This window comes from Achroia grisella, unplaced genomic scaffold (genome assembly GCF_030625045.1).
Source record: "Achroia grisella isolate CSIRO2021 unplaced genomic scaffold, CSIRO_AGI_Agris_v1 utg327, whole genome shotgun sequence".
NCBI lineage: Eukaryota > Metazoa > Arthropoda > Insecta > Lepidoptera > Pyralidae > Achroia > Achroia grisella.
Window position 1 is genome coordinate 954,995 of NW_026712799.1, and position 25,044 is coordinate 980,038.

At 31.0% G+C, this 25,044-nt stretch overlaps 1 protein-coding gene across 9 annotated transcripts in view; it reads right to left on the minus strand.

The window, feature by feature from the left end:
• LOC131843702 (polypyrimidine tract-binding protein 1) overlaps positions 1–25,044 on the minus strand; it is a 455,306-nt gene that overhangs the window by 138,444 nt on the left and 291,818 nt on the right. For 7 of the 9 annotated variants that reach the window (XM_059192400.1, XM_059192397.1, XM_059192405.1 and 4 more), the window contains one exon: positions 6,158–6,214. The exons of the other annotated variants lie outside the window; for them this stretch is intronic. In XM_059192400.1, the coding sequence (XP_059048383.1) occupies positions 6,158–6,214 (57 nt within the window). The remainder of the gene's footprint in view (positions 1–6,157; positions 6,215–25,044) is intronic. 9 annotated transcript variants of the gene reach the window in all.

Genomic DNA, 25,044 nt, shown 5'->3' on the forward strand with positions numbered 1-25,044 from the left:
AGAGTAATACACCTGAACGCGTTATGTTCTTGTGAGGATCTTCGACTTTTTTAAACATAAAAATGAATATTCATTCGTACATTTGTAAAGGATATTTTATTCAGACTCGAGATATGTTATCTGAGAAAATTTTCTGTACTTGGAGATAAAGGAGTAATGTATGCACCTACTATAAAACTTATTTATATGAACTTTGTGTATCAAGTTACGTCAAAACATCTAAGGTATAATAGTTCTAGCCATAATAATAACGACGTTATTCTACAAATTGTATATATTTTATATAGGTTATGGCAGTACTTTTTAAATCGATAGTAGATGATGTAGATTATTAAAACACGCATTATACTAAATTGACTATATTATAATCACTAAAGCATAAAACAGTGGATACCAAAAATTCCCCTTCAAACATAGCCTTTATTACTACCCATAATATGCATAGCCAGTAAAATTATATCCCCAAATAGAATTTTCTTTGCCTCAGGGAAAACGACATCCAAACCACTTAACAATATTGAAGAGTGCAAACGTTTCAAGGTTTGAATACTCAATTCGGCTTCATTGTGACGAACTCAACTTAATTAATATTCCTAAAATCTAAATCCATAGATCAACGACTATCCATTAACGTCTTGTTACTAGATCTGGATCTTATATATGATGTGACCTCTTTTAGCCGACTAAAACCTAAATAGTATGTAGGTGGATACTACTCTTACAATTTTAATTAAACAAACCAATGTAGTAATAATGTTTGCAGTTATCACAATGAACCTTCATTAAATCACCTTTATGTGAAAAGTTACAAATTATTTAGTGATTATTTTTAGAAAAAATAATTGAACAAAACAAGTCTGTGGATTTTTATGGAAATAAATACAACACATCTTTACCCAAGTGTGGTTAGGTGTTTTGTTTCATTTCAAAAGCACAATTGCAGTTCTAGTTTGTAATTTGAATTCTTAAATATAGTAATAACAGAATAATTACATAAATTGTACGATATAAAATATTTGATATGAATTTTTACCAGCACACTAACCAGAAGGATTGGTACCTCTTTCGTTTTTCAAAAGTCGGATAAAAGTAATATGGAAGCTTCTCAACAAGAGTAAATCTCAGGTGATTCGAAAGTTCTTAAAAAGAGGGAATTTTCTTGAAAAATGCCCTCTTTGTTTTCGACAGCCAACAGGCCCTCTCTGTCCTGGTTAAGAGTACGAAACCCCACTTGACACGCTTCATTTTTACCTTTCCTTTAAATTGAAACTGGAGCGAGGGTGCGCTTTCTATACGGTCTCGTATCAGCCGCCATCGTTGTGAATTAACTGGATTCTTGGCGTTATTAAAATTATTACATTTTATAAATTAAGGGGTTTAATTTAAAAGGTCTTTTCAGAATCTCTGTTTAAAAATTCTTTTACATTAATCAAAAGTCTCCGTTGTAAGCAGAGGTATTCCAACACTATGACAATGAACTGATTCACTTATAAGTACTTTTATACTGTTTCATATTGATAACATGTATTATTACTCAGTAGGTAAAGGTATTATATCTTCTTGACACTATTGGGAAACAACCTAGTACAATCAAGACATTTCCCACAAAATTTCCCATGCTGCCCGCATATTCTACGTACATCAAGAACAACTTTTCCCATCGGGTGCGGTGCACTGCAGCCGTGGCAATGCACTTTCGCTGACCCCTTGCCTCCTCCCACGACACTCTTCTCACTCACTCTTCCTACTTTCTTCCATTTCCGTCCTATTCGCACGCGCGGTTGCGCTTGCGCTTCCCGAGTATCGAGGTAATAACATTCTACGACGCGGTACGCCGCCAGAGTGGAACGGGTTCTGTCGATGACTTCAACGATTATTTGTATGAGAGACAATGGTAGACATGGATACGTTAAATCTCGTTTTAGATGCAAGTAAATTGAAACTCACGAGTTAGCTTTTAGGGATTGACGTCACATTACCCATTTCAGATAAGCTAATACACGTTAATCCTATTATTGAATCGAATGCATCCCACGCAACCTGTATATCTATTTATAAAAAAAGTGTTAGAACTTTAACCCGTTCAAATCAATTAATGAATATTATACTTTCGAAGAATTTATTAAAATGCCATAATAATAATACATGTAAACAACTATATATGTTTGTTTTACTAGATAAAATTATACAAAACTTTTAAATTGGGAAATTCTTTAGATAGATATTTATCCTACTAATTTATTAGACCTGAATAAATTTTTAATATAATGAATGCTTTTTAAAGCAATGAAATGAAGGTTAAAAATAGACTATTAATATTATATTCAATGTTACTCCAACATACATATGTAGCAATGAGTACTCAGTGAAATACTGGCATGGCGAGTCAAGTTACGGATTACGTGGGAGCGCGTCGGAATGATCCCGTATGGTCTCAAAACGAGTTGTCAAGTATGCAATCGAGAGTCACAGATATTTGAACTTTATCCATCAAAAATTTAGGATGACATTCGTTAGCATCACTCCCGAGGGGCATCGTTCTAGGCTTACGTGCACATTTCCAACCTCGGCTCGAAGGGCTATAAGTGATACGTGAGCTGTTCTATTTTGACACATAGCATACAGTGTTTGGGTAGAGATTCCATTGCACAACTTGTAACTTTAAGAGAGTATGCGACTGACAACATACCATCGTACAATGAGTAATTTAAAAATTCAAAAACTCGTCGAGGCTCGGCGTGCGAGAGGTGAGGCGATCCTACGAGTGCTGCTCTGCAATTGAGACGGTTATCTGCTTGCACTCCAGCGTACATGATACATATATGTACGTGCACTGGGAATAATGCACGCCACTGAATAACACGGTTACCTAAATATAAGCATGCCTAACGAAACATGCGCATGCACTCGGTTAGAAATAAATTTAACAAAACCGTAAACACAATTAAAACTGAACGAGATTTGTTGTAATATTATTATATACTAGATACTTTATTATATTTCTATTCTTATAGACTTAAGAAAAATCAAACAGAAGTACAATCGAAAAGATGCGGACGTAGAGAGATGTTACGTAAAGCGGAATTTTAAGTGATTGCTATCTATCATATAAAATAAATGGTGGGAACTTTAAAATAAGTTTATAAGTTGTGGTAATAAGTAAAAATAGTTGACAATAAAATATTGTTATACGAAATTGTAAATCTAAAATGTCCTTTCATATAATACAGGATGTTGCATTATGGTTTTTATAATTATTGAATTTAATGTATCTAAAGGACGCCATTATTTAATTTAAGGTGTTGTCACATAACATTTATATCCCGGGGACGAATAAGGCCTCCAACGGTACCTCATTTATCATATAAATAATATTAGAAGTGATGAGTAAACATGTGTACATACATATATGCCATACACACATGCCGCTCAAAATGATAACCCTTCTTTGCACTGTAGTCGAGTAAAATACATCGAATTGTTTAATACTCTGCTTTGTGTTATTTCGAAATGAAATTCTTTCTACAAATGCCTACAATAGTCTGTAAAAGCAGTTATTACGAGTATTCTATTATTTCGAAATAGCTTTTTAATTTTTTAGTGGCTGCTACATATTTTTTATCTGTTTTGTGTATAATTCTACTACTTTCTACTACTAAGCCTATTGATACGCCTGATGCTGTGCGGTTGTGATTTTGGTATAAAATTCATGCAAATAAAATTTATCACTAAACAAATTTCATCACATCGGTTATGCGGTATTAATTTTAAACACATATTGGTTATGAATCATTCAACAACAGTGGTTAATATTCCATTATATTAATATTCCACAGATGACGGAGTTCAAAATTGTTATTATACTGTTGTTAATTTAAAAAAAATCTAGCTTCTACCGTCACTTTTATGCTCTTGAAAAATTAAATGTATTTGTAATAATGACATAATGTAACGCGATCTACTCTCGGTAATAATTTTCATGGGGGTGAAATTAAAAATTAAGAAGAAAATAATTACAGTTATTAGTAATTACCAACTCGAGGTGCACGAACAAATCTTGAGACCCAACCGACTCGAAAATTGTTAACGGTATTTCAAAAGAATATAATTCTTAGAAGCTAACCGCAAAGTTGAAAATCGTTTGATACCTTCAGTCTAATTTCCGTCTTTAAATATTTAGTAAAAAACAGACCTTGAGTTTATAAAATTTAAGATTCAATTTAGCAATACTTCGCATTATTCTTCAGATATTAAAACATAGGATTTTAGACTTTAGATCAATAGGAGAATAGGTGAAAGTCCTATGAAGACAATTTTAAATTTCTTGACGACGAATATAGTGGGAACATGTCGAGTGAGGTGGTAAAAACTCAGTTGTAATTAGTCTTTGGAGCCGAACCGTGAACAGATGCGGGGAGTCAAGTACCTAGGAGGACCAAGGCATCGGATTCTGTTACCTATATTACAAGTTTCATTTGGAAATTTGGACTTCATCAATGTGTAAAATTGTAATAAATTGATGAATTTCTTTTGCAAATTTATATATTGAATATATAAAAGACAGATATTGTAAATTTAGTATATAAATATAAAGTAACACCGATAAAGTCAAGTAGGAGGTTACACCTTGAGGATGTGGTCCTACGATTATGAATAAATTTTATCTTTATTATTACAAATGCAAAATATATCGTCAGTTAATAAGTGCAATGTTAAACTTATAAATTACTAATAATAATCTCATACCAGTTTAAGAGGTGTTTTTGAAGGCTAGTTACTTAATTTGCAATGATCTTGATATTATAGAGTAGTGTGAGGGATTAAGAGACGTATCCGTAGCAAGAAACACTCTTATTCTATTATGTCAGCTATAAAGATTCAAATTTTATGTTTTACGATATAAAACCTTAAAACGGTTTATTTATGTTGGTATGAAAGTTCGAAAGTGGATAACTTTTAGCTGACTACGTTTCTCACTTTGATACTTCTACGGGTATGAAAAGTCCCGTTGATTAGCTCTTGGACTTTTTATTGCGACGTATCTTTAACTTTTTGGTCTTATTACAATTTCTCAGAGAGCGCCGGGGCTAAAGAAAAGTATTATATAAACAAATATTTTGATTCATGCCTTATATATATATACATATGTATATATTGTATTAACTTATATTGAAGATGTTTAAGTATTTCTTAGCTTAGGTTAATGGACTCATTTCACCACGTGATAACGTCCTAGATTAGACAAGGTGTAGTGTTTCATAATCATCCATTAAAAAACATTAATCCAGAAGATCTTCGTCCATTAAGCTTTACAAACAACGTATTTCAGTGCACTACATAGTTAAGTGAGCTTTTATCCGATGGTAACCAAACCAATTAGTAAGGATAGGAAAACCGATGGATTTTATTAATAGAGAGAAACTAAAAAATGAGCATCAGATTTTAACGGTAAAGAGTTGTAAAATGCAGCTCTAATAGCAAAATATAACATCCGGGGGAAATCCGATTCGAGAGTTTCATGAAAGTAGTTAGCCGTTCTGTAAAATTTCGTAACAATACGTATGTAATTAGTGGGTTGCCTTATTTCATGGTGATGTCACTGTGAAATAATTCGCAAGCTATAAGACAATTGGTTAGGTATTTGATAATATTCCGATATTCCTGCGTTGCATATAGATACAATGTTTTAATGGTTTAGACCAAGGGTCTTCAACCCGCGGCCCGCGAACTGCTTACGGCCCGCCGATGTGTTTTCTGCGGCCCGCCAATAGCTTAGGCCCACTCTCAATAACGACAACAATTAAGTAATAATAAACCCGCGGCCCGCTATGCAGAAAAAAATGTTTTCGGCCCTTGATTTGTCAAACGTTGAAGACCGCTGGTTTAGACGCTTTTTTTCCGACATTTTACGTAAGAAATATACTTTCTTTTATTCCTATACACAAACATAGAAAAGAAAAGTAATATAATAAATGAAACCTAACAACGGCGAGTTTTTTTTAAATTTAATTATGTATCCAATGTATTAATAATTTACACATTTTTTAACCCAACAGAAATTGTAGTGCAATATAAATAGTAAATACCGTGCCTATAATTAAATATAATCAAAGATAATTAAGAATAGTTGATAATGATTTCCTGAAATGAGACTCACCGTTTCGGACGCCGTGTAACGCCCGTTGCTGCACTCAAGTAGTGAAGATTCACTCACCTGGAAATAAAAGAGGAATTAGTAGTAGGTAGGTAGCATTGTTTTAAAATCATATACAAATAACAACTCTGCCAGAAATCTTAATTTATTAGAGTTAGTATACTGCTCGTTAATATTTTAATTTGTATAATATATTATGGAGGTTAATTTTTAGTATATGTGGTAATCTAAAATTGGATCACATCCTAAAATATAATGTTATGACCTAAAAACGTTACAGGAATTCGATAAGTGCAGGTGGCTAAGGATTACACTGCGTTGTATAAGACATTGTTTAATTAAACCGATGTAGAAGAAAACTACTAGAATATTAGTGGCTCAGGCATAAGGCACTCACCTCTTAATTATCATCATAATTTCGTATCGGATTAATATTAATTACAATGAGAATCGTCTACGAATACGTCATGACGTGATTCTTATAATATTATTTATTAAAATAGCTGTATAAATAAATTTACGATTACTATTAAAAAAATAACTATTTAACGGTAACGTCTATTGAGATGAATGAATGTATCTGATATCAATTGCACAATGCAATATCACGCTCATTGCATTGTGCATAAATATTTTGCACCGCTACAGTGTCAAAGCGGTACAGTTCGAAATCTTGTTTCAACGGAATCATAGGGGTGGAGGCAAACGGACCACAATCTCAGCTTAACTTCATTATGAGAGAATTGCTAAACGTTCCCATTGTTGACCACGGTGTGGACCAGCTTTAGGTGGTTAGTCATGCAAATAGTTGCGTCCGCATTGGGCTTTCGTATTGCGTTTAGATCTTAAGGACAAGAGTAATTAAGGAAATTTGAATTGAATAGCATTTCATAAATCAAAGAGCAAATACTGTAATTTATACAGTAATTTAAGTAAATGAGGCAACATATATATTCTGCGTTATTTATACATGTGTATAACATAAACGAAGCCTTAATAAAATATAAAATGTACTAATGATGAAATTATGTCTATCATATATTATTTATAGGTTACAAATGCTTAATTATCACAACTGGATATAAAAATTATAACAAATTCAACATATCAATCCATACATATTATGAATACAAAAGTGTACCTGTCTGTCTCATTTCAGATTTTTCGCCTAAACGACTAAAGGGCTTATAACTTTGGCGTGAAGTTAGATTCTAAATATGGGCTTTTATCTAAAAAGACAGATGAAGTCACGGATCACACCTAGTTGTGACCCGTGACTTTACTGAATATATCGCACTCAATACGCATAATTGAATTAAATCAAAACATGATATGCGACGCTCTACTAAAACCTGGAAGATTAACAAACGGGCTGTTTAAATGATTTCCACCTAATGGGAATTTATCACAACAAAGGACCGTAATAGAGAACGTATTGGTCCCTAATAATAACGCCTCTCTATTTGGAGCATTATCAGTAACACGGGTTCGCAATAATGGAATTCTAAACAATAGCAACGATAACTAGCTTTTAATATTGTTTCCATATGGTCACAGCTTTACACATTTATTAGCAATCTACCTATTACTGTCTACTCAGATGCAGGATTCTTTTTAAAATACCGAATAGAGTATACTTGTTTTCATGATACTTCTATTAAAGATAAAAATTCACGTCAAATTTCAGTACGAACCATTCAGTCATGAACTGATAACAGACAGACATGCCCATTTGTAATAATAATATGAATATATCCGTATTATTATTATAAATGGGCAAATATATATAGACTAGCTGTATCCGCGACTTCGTCCACATGGAATTTAACTTTATTTTTCTAAAATAAAAGTCGGCTACTTTTTAAAAAGTTACTCCTTATTACATTAGCTGCCTGCCAAAAAAAGTCCCGTCAAAATCGGTCCAGTCATTTCAGAGATTAGCCTGAACAAAGAGACAGACAAAAATTGTAAAAAAAAATATTTTGGTGTATGTACCGTATTTATATTTATATGCATGTAGTAAAAATCGGTTATTTCAATATTACAGAGACTCCAATTTTATTTATATGTATAGATGTATCCGCATCCGCATCCATACATATGTAGATGCAACCGAGTTTCCCAATATATATTTGACTTTGTCTTGTATTTTTAAATTAGCAAATCAATTTTACTTGCATCCTTAGGTAAATCATGATAGTAGAAATAGCAATAGAATTCATGTAGACATTTTTGAAGTTGTTTTACTTCCACCAAAATGATATCCATATATATTCCAGACCCTTCGATTTGATGGAAAAATTCCAATATGATATCGAAAGCTGAACAATGGAATAAAGAAGACAATACCTGCATGAAAAATGCAGCCGGCGATGCACTACAAATATTCAGGCGACATATTTCGTCGGAAGTGTTCTGATTAAATGTAAAAGACTTAAATTCTTTACAGTTTTTTATTTCATTTTGAGGACATTAATAGTTGTAATATTTAAAATACAGTATATAAATAAGTTACTTGGAAAATAAGTTTTTTTATAAGTAAATTTTATTGAACAGACTCAATATTGCTAGTATATGTACTTAGTTCTACTGTATTTATTACAAAGTATGGATTTCTAAATTTCCATTAAAAGTTTATGAATCATTTATTGCATTTATAACATAATAAAGTATTATTTACATATATACATAATAAACAATTAAAAAGTAATAACCATGATTTTGGTGTTTATATTCTTAGTCACATATCAGATATATCTAGATTTTTTTTTAAGAAAATGATATAGCATTTGAAAACTTATTACAAAAAACAAAGGAACAAACAGAATCATAGCAGCGAATAAGCAAAGTAAATCGGTGAAATTATATTGCATGCAATCATAACAGTTTAATTTTCAACAATGGCATTCATATCCCATTTATAGGTACTACGATTAGTATAATGTATTTGTTGATGTCCTCGCTGCTGTCCATGTCTGCAGGTAAAGGTTAAGATTTTTCATCAGGTGGGGCGTCAGCCTGTATGTTATCCCAGTCGCATAAAAATACTTCGAAAGGAAATACAAACATTTTAGCACAGGAGAGGCGACGACGCGACGAGACGGCGAAGCGACAAGTGGTGCCCGTTTCGCGCTACGTCGAGCGTGAGGTAAGCTCACTGGATCACACGCAAGTCACAAGCCTGTATTGGCATTGACACAACCGATATACGTCGAGATCTCTGTTTTAAGAAAGAATATAACTGAATAATCGAAGGTATTCTTCGCGTTATTGAAATAAAAATATATTTATTCAAATTCATATGAACACTTCGCTTCGTATGTGCGAATCGTTTATACAAGTTCGGTTTTATATGTTAAAAGATATATATATATATATATACATATACATATATATATATATATATATATATATATATATATATATATATATTGACGATTGTGTTTTTGCAATATAAATAAAATTACACAACTTTGACATACACGAATTATTTTTCTAATGCACCTATATAATAATGTCTCACTATTTAACAAGTAGCATATAAATTGATACATTTAATGTATCATTAATTAAATTTGCTTTAGCGAATAATATGAATCTTAATTCTCAGTTGAGTTCTGCTGTATGTGATGGCGTTTGTGGTTAATCGCAAGTTATCGCACTGTATGAAACTTTGTACGACGCCAGTTCAACAACATCTCAACTAATTACTTAGTGTGCTCCCTAAATAATGTTTATATGCAAAGGTTGCAACAAGTCAGACAGAGCAAAGTTCATTTAGTATCTCGATCAGACTGATGAATAAAGTATAGTCATAAGTTGACGAAAATCCAAAATGCAGAAGTTTACGCGTCCCAGAACGGATTTGGTCAAAGTTGTTGTTGCTGTTTGCTACAGCTCAAAGACTAGAATAATTCATAGATATAATAAAAAAAGAAAATAAGCTTATATTTGTACTAAGCTGCATAAAAATAAAATCTGTGTGTGTCTATGTGCAAATAAGAAAATATTCTAGAGCTAACATACTACAGCTATATTTTAAATATATTAGTACTAACTAGCTACTAACTTATTGAGTATAATGTTTACACAGTATAGTTTATAATCAGATATTATATTTTTCCTTTCCTTGCTTAGGTAACGTAGACTATTTTAAACTAAAGGACTTAATACTGGTATAACAAAAACCATTCACAACAGTTACCCCAGGCACCTCGTGTTCGGTTCATTACCTAGTCTACGTCGACTTACGTCATGCTATGTTCAAAACTTAATAAACTTTAAACAATACCGGCGTAGATGCGTTGTCAGAACTTCTAAAACTTGAAGTGAAACAGGCAACCAACGAAGTTACGCTCCTATTAGGGTACACAATGTGTCTAATGTTTTAACAATACATCCACCCAACATTCAATAATGTAAACCTTTCTAATTACCAACTGATATAATTGGAATTCCTCGTTTCTATCAAATGAAACATACTTTCACTAAACTTTGTCTTAAGTTCACAACATTAGTTTCTATAAAGTAAAACTATTATGTGTGTCTAACTAGTTTAAAAGAAAAACTTTAAAAGAATGACATACAAAACTTGTTTCTTAAGAGTATGCGGCCCACAAAGAGACGAATTTCATTAAATCCAACAACAGAGATAAAAGGAAGGAAGGAAGTAAAGTAAGCTGTACGGAATTCGGCTAACTAGGAATTAGTTTTCACGTCTTCAAAGTCGACATTCTTGAGGTAAATAAAATGTTCTATAGGCGAAGGTCTAGCGATGTTCTCGAGTGTTCGACCACTTACGATAGCCAATCTGTTCTTTGATCGTAGATACGCGGTGACTTCACTCATCAATTTTTCCAAAAACTTCGGCCTTTCATACAACTTGTTCTTTGTTTCATTGAAAGTATTTGATACAGCAAATTATTCCACGCTGGAAAACATTTTGATTGGCGGATTACACAAGCCCGATAAACTTTTCGGTCGTTTGGCGTCAAAAACCTCTTAAGAAATTACATTTTACGTTCCATTCCCAAGTTTAAGAAGCAATAAATTATTAACTGGAAAAAACAATAGCTGTAAAGATGGAATGCCCCTTAATTCCGGTGTAAGACAACGGTGCATTATTTCCTGTTCATATAATGTGAAACATTTTTTAAACTGAGCTATAAAGAGAATCCTTACCGAGCAGCCTAGCCGACGCTGCAGGGAATTTAATAAGGTACCTACAATTTATTTTATCGCAAATTATTTTATGAAGCTATATTTGATTTTTTATTTACAGTGCGTTTTTCTCGGTACTGTTACTGTAAAATATGCTTATTTAAAGACTAGTTTCATAATGGAAATAATGTTTCCTGGCATTCATTCGTTCTAGAATGTTACCGGTAGATTTTTATATTAAAATTGCAATTATGACATTCAAAATACTTAATATAATAAAATTAATTCTATTATATATTCTAACTATAGAAATCTAAATCAATGGATGAGTAAGAAACGAAGTTTTGAAGCAATAAGGAAACGCATCCAGAAATAACTGTGAATACTGAACATAAATAATAGCAAAGCTGTTAGTTTGATCTTAAACTCAACACGTGTTCACGACATACAAGGTATTGAGCGCTATTACAAATGAATATTTATCTCATATTCACTACAAATAAATTACAGTACGGGCATTCTAAGAAAGTTTGAAGCTATTAGGAATGTAATTATATTAGAGTATTCAGTTCTTATAGATGACTGACTGACTATGACTTATATGGTAATAGATGTATGTATAAAAAAAATGTTTACAAAAAAATCGAATAGCACCTTCTACCATATTACAATTTACATTTTTGACTAAAAAGGTCTAATATGGTATGGCTCATTTATCTGAGATTGCACTTGTTAAAAACTACAGCTATAATAATAGATTTGTTGTCGTACACGCAAAAATAATTGAGAGGGCGACGAGTTATCTAACGAAACATATCCCGTAAGTAGCTACAAATTAACAGTATAATTAATTTCTATCATTTTAGTACTATTAGTTCATAGAAGTGACTGTACTGTATGTGAGATCGAACAAGTACAAATAGAATTAACATAATGCGGCACTTATAACATTTGGGATAGAAATTTTCTAACAATGTGTGGATAAAGATAAAGGAAAAGGTTCTTAATTTACAATAATAAATGTATAAATCGTGTAACAGTGTCACTGCACAGATTCTAATTTACACGTACGTACCCTAAACGTGATTACAAAACCTTTTTCGGGCTTAATTTAACTTCACCGGCTCCGTAATCCATCCATTCAAAGCACGTCGAATGTTTATTAACATATCGCCCATAAAACGGACAGGCGCGAATCTATGTCGATTTTTTCCGACTTTACAGTGCAGACGGCTTTGAATTCCGTCTTTTTTGCTATGTTGCATCTACGTCTGGCTTTTTTTTTTCAGGAAAAGTGCACGCTGCTGTTTGCTTAATAAAACAGCACTTTAAATTGGCTACCGCAACTGAAAAATGAAACAAGATTTTTTATCTGATGATACAACACGGAATGGGGTTTTCTGACTGATTAATAACAAATAAAGAAAGATTTAGCATTATAAATGTTTTTTTTATATATAACTATCAACAGTAAGTTATACATTATATTATAATAAAGTAAAACTGATTAATAATTAAAAATAACATGAAAAATGTACCAGTGCCATCTTCTCAACTGAAAGAGCTAGCCAAAATTGAACACCAAAAGCGACCTACAGTGTCCCTCGTATACGGATAAATGATTGTGAATTTGAATGATTTTGGATGAAAAGGATGACGTACTTTTGATTTGTTGTCTGACGTTGATTGAACATTTTCATTTTAAAAATTATATTTACTTATAAGGAATGTAAGTTTATAACGAATGTGATTTAAAATATATACAGTAATTGTATCGTATTATATTTAAAAAGCAGAAATTAAATGGATTACACGTAACATTACTAAAAAAGTATTTTCCAGTAGATCATATATTTAAATTAAAAATACCGGTAAATGCAACGTGCGAGCCATTGCTCCATAATACGAATGTACAGCATTCATTAACGTAAATATTAAAATATCTGAATGCTGCGTTGTAATAATACGTTTCCTGAAAAATGTAGCACACCAGCCTTTTATGTATTTATTTTCAGTTTCCATCAATACGCTTTTTAATTGATATACCTACTTACAAAAATATGGATGTTAATGAATTACTTTATAGATTTATTTTTACAACTCTATTCAATAAATTTGTTACTAGATAAGTGCCAGTGTGTGTGTTCTTGATAATTTCAAATTTAAATGTCTGTATAATTACTATAGGTCTAGCTGTGTGCGGAGGAGGGAGAGTGCTAACTCGAATAACACTCACCTATATAATTTAAATAGAGTTTTATTGTTGATTCCCTACACTGTATAACTACAAAAATAACAAATAAACAAGAACCACTAGTAATTGATGACTGTACCTAACTGTAAAATATAAGTAAAAAATATTTGAGAAATAAGGTGTTAGCAAGTAATATTATAATCCCACTCTACAAAACGAGACACAGTCCTGCACAAGACTTGAAATATACAGCTATAAAAATATTAAGAGGAAAATTTTGCAGCCCATTGGTTGTTACGATTGGGTTTTCTGAAACTGTCCATTGATGTTAACATCACCTTGGTGGCGGGGCACGGTAATGGTGCAATAAATATGTTTTTATCTATTTTCCTATATAATAACTTAGCTTCGATGCCAGTTTGTGACATATTATTATACTCCTCTATTAAAAGGTTTATATTATTACTTTATAATACTTAACGCAAATTTTTTATTAATTCAAAGAGATAATTTTAGGACATGTTATACTTGTGTTACACCTAAATCCTTTACTACCATTCACGAAGACTAAGATGTCATGCCTCTGTACTTCGTAATTACACTTCCATAATGTTATCCTTCAAACAAAACACAGCTCGCAATACGACGTAGACGACTTTGTACAAAGTCTACCTTGGTTACTTTGTCTGTGCCTATCCAGAAACCATTTCTAAGCCACCCTTGATACTTCTCGTGTGTCGCCATTCTCGACAATGATTGAGCCTTCGTATACAGTAATTACAGTAGATCTCACGCTTGAAACAAGGACACAGGTTACAAAGCAAGCTGCTTGGCAGCGGAAATAGGTGATACAAAATACTGAAAAAAACGTTAGTAAATAAAGGTACACTTACAACGCGCCAAAAAAATGAATCTGTCTAACCGCAAACGGGGACAAAAGATTAATTGAAAATCAATATAGGGACATACCTTGCGAATCTATCAAAATACATTCAGTTTGCTTTCAAACGATAACGCAGGGAATTATATTGTCAGTCATGATTAATGTAGACTTATGACATGCTTTATGGACTCGTTGCGAATGAGGCTGACTTTGCAAATGAAAATAAAAAAATGTGTATCGATGCTGAACTGAGGTTTGTGCCTTATCTAAATGATTAACAGATTTTAAATATATGTTATATATTGATATACAAATACATGCTTTGATGGATCTGCATAATGATTCAGTGCTGATTCGTTTAGACTAGATGAACATGTGTCATTTAGGGTAAACAAAATATAACATCTGCGGTAGGTACGGTAGGTAATAGATTCATATTTTGGAACCACCTAATAGCTACCTAATATATATACATAAAGAAAACAAACAGACCAACATAGACAGTTTGTATGGTGTGAAGATCGAATTCACGATCATCAGAAGGAAGCAGTGTGTTATACCGCTACAACATCAAGGTTTACACTATATTCGTATAAACTTGCGATATATATTTTTTTTATAATTAGGAAGGTACAATTTAAATTTAGTACTACAGTAATATATAATCTGCAATAGCTTCAGTATAAAATAGTTTTTTTAAGTAATTGTCATTCAAAAAAAGTTTGTGGTAATTCCTAAAAAAACATTGACATAGATTTATTTGAAAACCATTAGCGAACGGTATGTAAATCAATCAATCATCGACAAATGAATGGCTGTCTATTTTTAAAAGATGCTTTGGGGGTCGGGTTTATAATGACCACTTGCAAGATTTTAAAAATTTTCCAGTATTTTTCAAATCGATACTACATCGTTTTAAAATACCCGTAAATACAGGTTCAGTGTAATACCTGTTACCATAAAAAAAAAAATTACCAATAAAATTTGGATGTATTTATTGAATCATACCAATGTGGAGTAACTGCATCTACTAGTTCTGATGTAAACAATTATCTTTTCTTCAAATTTACTGAAATGAACAATCAAAGCGGCCCTCGAAAAATTTAATTAGTTCTAATTGGATACAAAACCACAGAGAAGGATACAATCAACGACGGGAGCACAGCACTAAATCAAAACAAACTTCCAACTGGATCCCTTTTACCAACTTTCTAAATAACGGCGCACAATCTTTTTCATTAAAAATCTCCATGAGCCCGATTATTAGGGAAGGAAAACGCCTCCGGTCGACCGGATCGGAGTTTGGTCGGTGGCAAGATTCGCGGGTCAAACTTGGGAATGTTAACAGATAATTACGGTAAGTTTTAGCTAGCACGAGACATTTAACAGATGCTTTCAGGAGCGCGGCCGCGAGCGCACGATGAATGTTAATGAGATACGATGCCACTCGAACTCGAATTTTATTGCCCGAACAATAAGCGTCTATTTCGCGTACTGTATTGCCAAAATCCCTGCTTTCGGCAGGCCCCGTTTGGACTCGTGTCTAAGGTTAATTAGATTAGTATCCAACAATGCTTTGCCGATGTTATAGAGAAACAGATTTACGTCTTTCATCCTTTCAGCGATCATATTCATTAGGTTTGTCTGTGCATTACCTAAATGAAAATGTATTTTGTTTATTATTGTTATTGAAAATGTTTTCTATGTATATTTTTAGCTTAATGAGATGATGGATATCAATATATATATTGGGGATTGATAGTTTTTGTATATGATTTCAATTATTAAACAAAAAGTAATAAATTACATTTACATTATATTAAATATCAAAATGATTTATTTTATATTTTTTCTTATTCATATATATTTAGAAAGATTTTATTTGCAAGAAAGTATATACTTAAAAAAATATAAATCTAAAATTATATTTTTTTCAAAAACTGTCATTAAATCGGTAGTAGTAACGGAAATCACGACCTCTCTCTAGTATGTTATGATTTTTATTAATAAAATAATTATTTTATACAAAAATTATTATTCACCAAATTTACTCAACTTCGATGTAAAATGCAAAGCACGGCAATTATTTATGTCCTTATAGAGCTAAATAAAAACCGGTGTCGCTGCTTTCCCTTCATACACATTCATCAATTGCAAGAGTTGCATGACCGCAGTTACGGGTGCATGCATCGTTACGGCCTTACCAACAGAACTGATCCGATTGAATGCATTTTAGAAATCAGTTAACAATGCACACTTGGTATGAGATGATTCGACTAAAGCGAATACCTAAAATCCAGTCTTTGTAAACGTAACATACCAACATTTCTTGTCTGTCTGTGTTTATCTTCTATTTAGTAAAAATGTAAGCTTAGTGAAGAAATAAATACACAGGAGCAAGCGTCTCTGTCTCTTTAAAACTATTCCAATAAAAAAAAAGATTTTTTTTATGTACGTAATGGTGTAATATAATTGTAATCGTTGTCTTTATATATAAGCAACACTGTTACCGACCATGCGTTGCTATTATTTCCTTAAGATGTAATTCCTCTAATCCTGTGATATCACTACATTACTATCCTTGAACTGAAACACATCTTACACAATATAAACTATTTGACGGCTGGTAAAAAGTTTATTTATACTTTATATTCTTCGATCGGCAAATAAATTTCATAATATTTATTTTTTGCAAGTACTGACATTGACAATAGAATAAAAGAAATTATTGAATTTGTCTATTTATTTGTAAAAATACCTAACAAACACGTTACGGAAGCAACCGTCCAGACTCTGAGTAACCGATATAACCCTAGGGATTAGTAAGCTAAATGGACTTGGAAATGGACTATATCCACATAACTCCAAGAATCTGTAATCGATGCGGAAGAAAGGTTCTAACTACCTATACCAGCCAAAGTGATGACCCTCTATAAGCAAGTGACTCAAACAATATGTTTGTGGCTTTAGAGAAAGTTTCGTGTTCTATTTCAAGAACTTGACTAAGCATTCTAGGTTAGTAAGTAGAAAATTACATAAACCTACTTTGGAAGCCAAATTGACTTAAAAAAAAAAAAGAAAACTGGTTTTCTTATGTTTGTTTTCTTAATTAAATAAGATAGCACATTGATTGATGTTGATTGAGAATTCTGTATAATTTTTTCGGGTGTTAAAGTGAAATAATGTCCATCTGTATAACTGTTATTAAGTTCATAAACACATAACGCCTTAAAAGTATATGTACTAGCTACATGGATCTCATAAACTACGAAGTTAATAATTACTTGAAAAAGATTCAGAAATTAATTCATATCGAAAATTTCCATTACTTTAACATTAATAATAATAGTGACAATGTATCTTATGTTTTAATAATTTAATTTTCCGACAGCACATAATGCATTATTTATATATTTGGTGGTATGATGCATTAATACTACTATATCACCTGACTGCCTCGGTGGTCTACTGGTTTACATACCGCCTTACATCCAATGGTCGCTGGCCCGATTCCTCATACGATACAAATAATGTATTCATGAATATGATTATTTATCATAATCTGGATATTTTTTATGAATATTTGTAAAAAATGTATTTAAGTATTTCTATCAGTTGCCTAGTACTTATAATACAAGCTCTGCTTAGCTTTGGACTAGAGGTCGCTGTGCGACGTTAATCTACTTTTAAATATATTGTGTTCAAATTTTGAAATTCTGCTCAAGAAAACTGTCGATAATTGTATGCATGTAGTTCAAACGCAGTGTCTCCCTAATATGTTTTCTGTCTAAGTGCAGTTAACATGCGTACCGCATATGGTCTCACGTTGCATAATGCATCTAGTGCTGCGACCCGCTGCCCTTCCGTTTCCTGCGTGGAATTAATTAGCTTTTACATCAATGTGCGACCGTCGTAAGATTTTTGCAATCGATACTTATGGTTATATTTATTTGAGAATTTTTGAGAACTAGACAGAAACATTAATATTTTAAGTAAATTGTTATTATTCCTGTTTGCAAAAATATTATACTTAGTATTATAGTGTGCATTTTGTATATTGCACAAAATAAAGAATTTCATTAACAACGTCAATATTTACTTATAATTACGTATATGTTAATATTTCCATCTAAAAATTATATTTTTATATAATAACTAAACTAGCTAACCAGCGTATTTTTGTTTTTGTAACATTCTCCCTGTTTTTGTACACAAGTTTTTTATTGCAGCTCCTATGCAAATGGGCTATATTAGACTTCGAAAATAAAAAGTATTTTGAAAATCGGATCAGAAATAGCGGAGATTACACCGAACATACATATTTACATTTTTATAATATTAGTATAGAAGTAGATTAACTACGAAAAAACAGACAGTGCTAATAAATTTGTTACATGTTATGAATATACATATATGCATAAAATTTAATCACGTTTATAAGTAATGTACAGAACATTATTTATAAACGTGATTAAATTTTATACTTAAATATTAACTTAGGAATAAAATTACATATCCAAATTTCCAAGTAGTGTTAACATACAAATACAAGGAGACTGTAAATTATACATGTGATGAGGCCATTTACGCCTGCTCATATATCCGTTTCCGTAAAATTAATTGGTCCATGACGTACGGAAGGATATATGGATGTAACAACTCATGTAAATTGCTCAGTCTTAGCTCATAAGCAATGGAACGGTCAGATTTAAACATTATAAGATATAGTACTATAAAAAAATAGTACTTGATATTTAACAAGAAGTAAATCCTATATAACTATGTATAGTAACTTTCTATATAACTGATTTGATTAAATTAGGCGAGCGAAAAAAACGAATATATGGATATGTAATATACTAAATAAAACTAGTTATCAATAACTTCGTGTGCTTTTTTTTAGATAAATGATAGCTTATGTTCGATTATAACAAATAAATATATTATTATTATTATTATTATTATTATTATTATTATTATTATTATTATTTTTATTATTATTATAAATATCTCCATGTCAAATATTAGCATCCGTTCAGACTTTTTGTTTACAATCAAACAGACAGACTGACAGGTATACTTTTACATTTATTTATTAATAATAGTATAGATTTTAGAATTAAGTACTACTAAAATACCTATCTAAATCTTACCGTAATAATATCGTATTCATGTTCAGTTAATCTCAGATAAGATAAGATAAGATAAGATAAGCATTTATTGTCTATAACTGTGTTACATCATATATGGAAACGACCAGTTTATCCATTTCGGACGTACAATATGAAATTAAAATATACAATTACATCAAATAACCAAATTACAAAAACAAAAAAAATATATATATATAAAATAACTATCTACAACACAACTCAGATCAAACAATTTGTCACTCCCCTCCACCAAGGTAATATTCATCTAAGTTGTAAAAGCACTTACACAATAACCATTGTTTTAAGGTTGTTTTAAATTGTCCAGCATCCAGTGACTTGATGCTATCAGGCAAATGATTAAATATTTTTATTCCACTTATGTAGGTACTTTTACTATACATATAACTAGAAGATCTCACGGTACAGATGTCATATTTATATTGCGATCTTAAATTACTCTTTATTTCTGTCCTTTTACAAAAATGATCCTTATTTTCTTTCACAAACAAAGCTATTTCTAATATATAGATACATGTCAAGGTTAAAAATTTTAAATTCTTAAACACATTTCTCAATGAGTCATACCTATTGATATTATATATTCTACGAAGACATTTTTTTTGAAGTATGAAAGTAGATTGCACGTTGACTGAATTACCCCAGAATATTATGCCGTAAGTGAGTAAAGGATATATATATCCATAATAAGCATTTTTCGCAACATCTGTTGTAGTTATATTTGTCAATACTGATATAGCATAATAGCCACTTGAAATTTTCCTATTTATTTTTTCAATATGTGTTTTCCAGTTCATATGAGTATCAATAGTGACACCTAAGAATTTTATATCTGTTACTTTCTCTATATTTGTGCTGTTAATACTAATATTAAAATCCAATGGCATTTTCTTATAGTTTATGAATTCCATAATTTTTGTTTTTTCCAAATTAACTTTCAAATTAATAGATGCTAACCAATTTATTACAATGTGTAGTGTATTATAAATGTCATCAATAAAGCCTTTGTCAGTTAGATTGTCTTTAGATAAAAATATTGTAGCGTCATCAGCAAACATTATACATAAATGATTAACTATCAGAGGAAATTCGTTTATATAGATTAGAAACAAAAGAGGTCCCAATACACTATATGAAATTTTTTATTTGATTGTACTCGTATTATTGTCCTTGTATCTCGGTCAAACGTTTCTAGTATGGTTGCTTGAAATCTATTATTTAAGTATGATTCCATTAGCTTCAATGCATTCCCTCGAATTCCTATATGTTCAAGTTGTTTTAATAATAATTTGTGCACAACACAATCAAAAGCTTTTGACATGTCTAGAAAAAGTCCAATACATGTTTTTTCTTATCAATATCTATCCATATTTCCTTTAATATTTTGTAAATAGCTGATGTTGTATTTTTTTTCTTCTGAAATCCAAACTGATTAGAGTTTAAAATATTGTTTTTATTTAAAAATGAAGTTAGTCTGCTTGATATAATTTTTTCAAATATTTTCGAAATATTTGGTAATAGTGCAATGGGTCTATAATTTAACATTTCATTTTTTGGGCCCTTTTTGTGTAGGGGTTTTATTAGTGTTCTTTTTAGATCTTCTGGAAATTTACCAGTTTCAATAATGATATTTATGATATAAGTTAGTGGTTCTGTTATAAAATCCACACTAGATTTTATTAGTGTTATTGGTATATTGTCGTATCCTGTAGTTTTTTTGTTTTTCAAACTTTTAATAACATTTTTCATTTCTGCGCCAGTTACAGGGTTCAAAAAGATGCTGTTTAAGTTTGATTGGGTAATTGGTTTAAATTTTGCATCACTTCTATTATGGAGAGAATCATTTAGGTTAATAAAAAAATTATTGAAAGTTTTAGCTATGTCTAGGGGTTGATTGATTATAAAGTTATCCTTGTTAATACATTTTATTGTTTCCTTTATATCATTTGTCTTTGCCGTGTTTTGTTTTATAATTTGCCATGTAGCTTTACTCTTATTGACACTTTGCTCTATATAGTTCATATTTGCATTTCGTTGTGATTGTTTTGTTACAAATTTCATAATTTTACAGTATGTTTTATATCTATTATTGGTATCTATGCAGTTTGTTTTTCTACTTTGTAGATATAAGTGTCTTTTAGTTTTGCTCGATATTACTATACCTCTTGTTTTCCAATTTGGTTTTCTTTTATATGTTACTTTAATTTTTTTAGTTGGTATACAAAGATTAAAAATGAGAACAAATATATCAAGAAAAGTTTTATATGCATTATCAGCATCCGTTTGACCATAAACATCATGAAAACTAATTTGCGATATGTACTTTAAGAATATTTCAAGATATATATCAGGGTTTCTCTTTAAAATATACCAATATTTTTCTTTAAAACTCTGATTAGTGGAGATGCTTATTAATTGACACGTATGATCTGATAATCCCACATCTAGTACCTTTACACTATATTGTTTTATGTTGGTAAATATGTTATCGATACATGTTTGTGACTTACACGTAATTCTAGTAGGAGATTCAATTGTGGGATGTAAGTTATATGATCGGAACATATTTATGAATAATTCACTATTGTTATTTCTGTCTAATAAATTTACATTAAAATCGCCTGCAATAAATATATTTTTGAATTTCTTTCTTGTTCTTATAGTTATTTTGCGTAGCAAACATTCCATGTTACTTAAGAATACATTAAAATCACTGTTTGGTGTTCTATATACACATATTATTAGATAATTTAAACCGCATATCACAGTACCACAACACTCAAAATGACGTTCTACAGACATTTCGGATATCCACGACATGTTACAAAATTCTATAGAATTTTGAACATAGATTGCAACACCTCCTCTCTTTCTCCGTTTACGTGAGAAATGCGCGGCTTTTTTGTAACCATCAATTTGAAATATATTGGCCTCATCATTTTTTAAGAAAGTTTCACTGAAGCAGCACACATCAATATTCTTTTCGATCGTCAATATTTCAAGTTGATAAACTTTTGATTTAATGCTTTGGGTATTAAGATGCATTATATTAAAATTATGTTTTATTATTGTTTCATTATTCACGAAAAAAATTTGATTTATTTTGATTCTCCTTATTGTTTGTATTTTCTTTTATACATTTTTTTCCGTTAAATAAATTCGGTATAGTTGATTGCAATTTATTAGTTGTTTTAAGTTTATTAGGCATTTCTTTATTAAAATATTGGGTAATTAATGTCTGTACTGTGTTTTGCTTTGTATTGTGTAGAACTTGTTTTTTAGAAATCGTGTGATTCAATAGGTTACATTTGTAGTCAAGTTTGAGTATTTCCCTTAACATCAGTCTACTAGTGCATAACTTATGGTTTTGTAAATAGTTATTATATTGAATCGGTATGAATGTAGTGTGAGAGAATTGAGAACAAATTAAGCGTAGTACGTCATTTTGTTTATTTACATTTAGATTTTTGTTATTATAGATTTCACCAACCAAGACATTTGTATTCGCGAGTAAAGACAGGTAATAATGAATAGAAGATTGAAAACTTAGCGGATTACGATCGTTTGATCCTGCTATAATTATAATGTAGTCAGAATTGGTAAAATCTTTACACATAGTTTTGTATAATGATAGTACTTGGTCTATTTGGGCATTAGGTTTTATTATAGACGTTACTTGAAATGCATTACCTAGTAGAGTTTGTAGTATATTACGGATATCTTTACCATTCTGATCTCCAAAGAGCATAACTTTTCTTTTTGTTCCAACGTCTCGAGAATTAACCACCTTGTTTGCATTTATTTGCGTAGATACTTCATTGACAAGTTCCATATCTCTTACCTCTTGTAATTTTGTAGTGTCTTTCTGTATGCTTTCATTTTTTTCTATACATTTTGGTTGAAGATTTTCTTTACAATTATTTTCTGTTTGGTCTGCGAACGTGAAATCTAATTTAGTCTTATTTAAATTTTTACGTCTTTTCTGTGGGGTTTCCCTCTTCGGAGTTGATCTACATATGTGTTCTAATTTATTAGTCTTCTTTTCATAACTTATAATTTGTTTTTTCAGAGAACTATTTTCTATTAATAGGGTTTCTATTTCTTTATCAGCAACTTGTAGCTTGGTTTCTAAATTATGGATTTTTATTTTTAATTCTTCCAATTCTTCTTTTAACGTAGGCTCTTTTTCTGGGCAACTTCTGTTCAAATTGCATATTTCTGTGACACTATCCTCATTACTAGAATCATTTGAATATAAGGACTCAAATGAATTATCTGTAGAGATATTTATTTTATGTTTGATTCGTTGGGTAACAAAACATTGAGGAGAGTGTAAGCTGTTAATGGTAATTTTTGACTTTGCGCCTGATGTCGATGGTACACTGAAGTCATTTTTGCATTTATCGCAGTTCCATTGCCCGTCTTTTTTCTCTTTTATTAGATGATATATTTTTTCTGTTACATTTGTACAAGTATTATGATAAGGCTTATTACAGTAGGAACACAATACATGTTTATCAGAAATATTTAAATTACATTTTGCACATTGCTTATTCATCTTGATACTCTTATGACAAATGCTCGCGTATAACAACAACTGGTTTAGTTCAAATGTTTGTTAGGTGCGTCTCAATAGTTTAACTTTCTTACAATTTACGTTGGAAAATCGAATGTGGACATTCGAAATAAATTTGTTTCTCTTAGATTGTCCAATTTAATCTTACAAAAAGTGAATGCCCTTGGTGGGATTTGATCTCAGAGTCGAATATTTATTAAGCCGACCACGTATAAACTACGCTGTGTGTGTGTCAAATATGGAGCTCCATTGTGATTGTACTTGTGTTTAGAGCAATACGTCTTCAAACGAGTCCAAAGGTCATTTATGTTTTATTTTGACGGTGGTTTTTAACTTTGGTTTTTAACACTTTGATTTAGAGTAAGTTATTATTTCAGTTATTGGTTTTATTATTATTTATAATTAACACATTAATTTCACTTTTATCACTTTAACACAAAAAAGTATAGGTAGATACCGTACATTTTTTGATAAATTCTTGTTATCACAGTTAAATTTTCTTTATAATACGTAATTTTAATACTTGATAACACTAATTCACACTTTTGTTTTGGTATTTTTTAAGAATATGTATAGTTATTAGTATTTTATTTACGAGATATATTTTTTTTTTTAAACTATAGCACTCGTTATGACTGTTTGCTTTGGAACACTTGGATTCGTATTGATAGTTGTACAATTAAATAAAATATTTACCGTCTAGTTTATTCGTTTCGAATCGCGAAGTCGTGTCTCAAAGTTCATTGATCTGATTAGCAGTTTACACGAACAGATCGGATTCGATATTTGAATACCGCCCGATCTAAGCACTAAGAACGTAAAGATTTACCATTAGCTTGTGTGTACAAGATCACGTCTGGAGTATATCACTCCACATGTACTAAATCAGCGTAGCTAAACCGTACC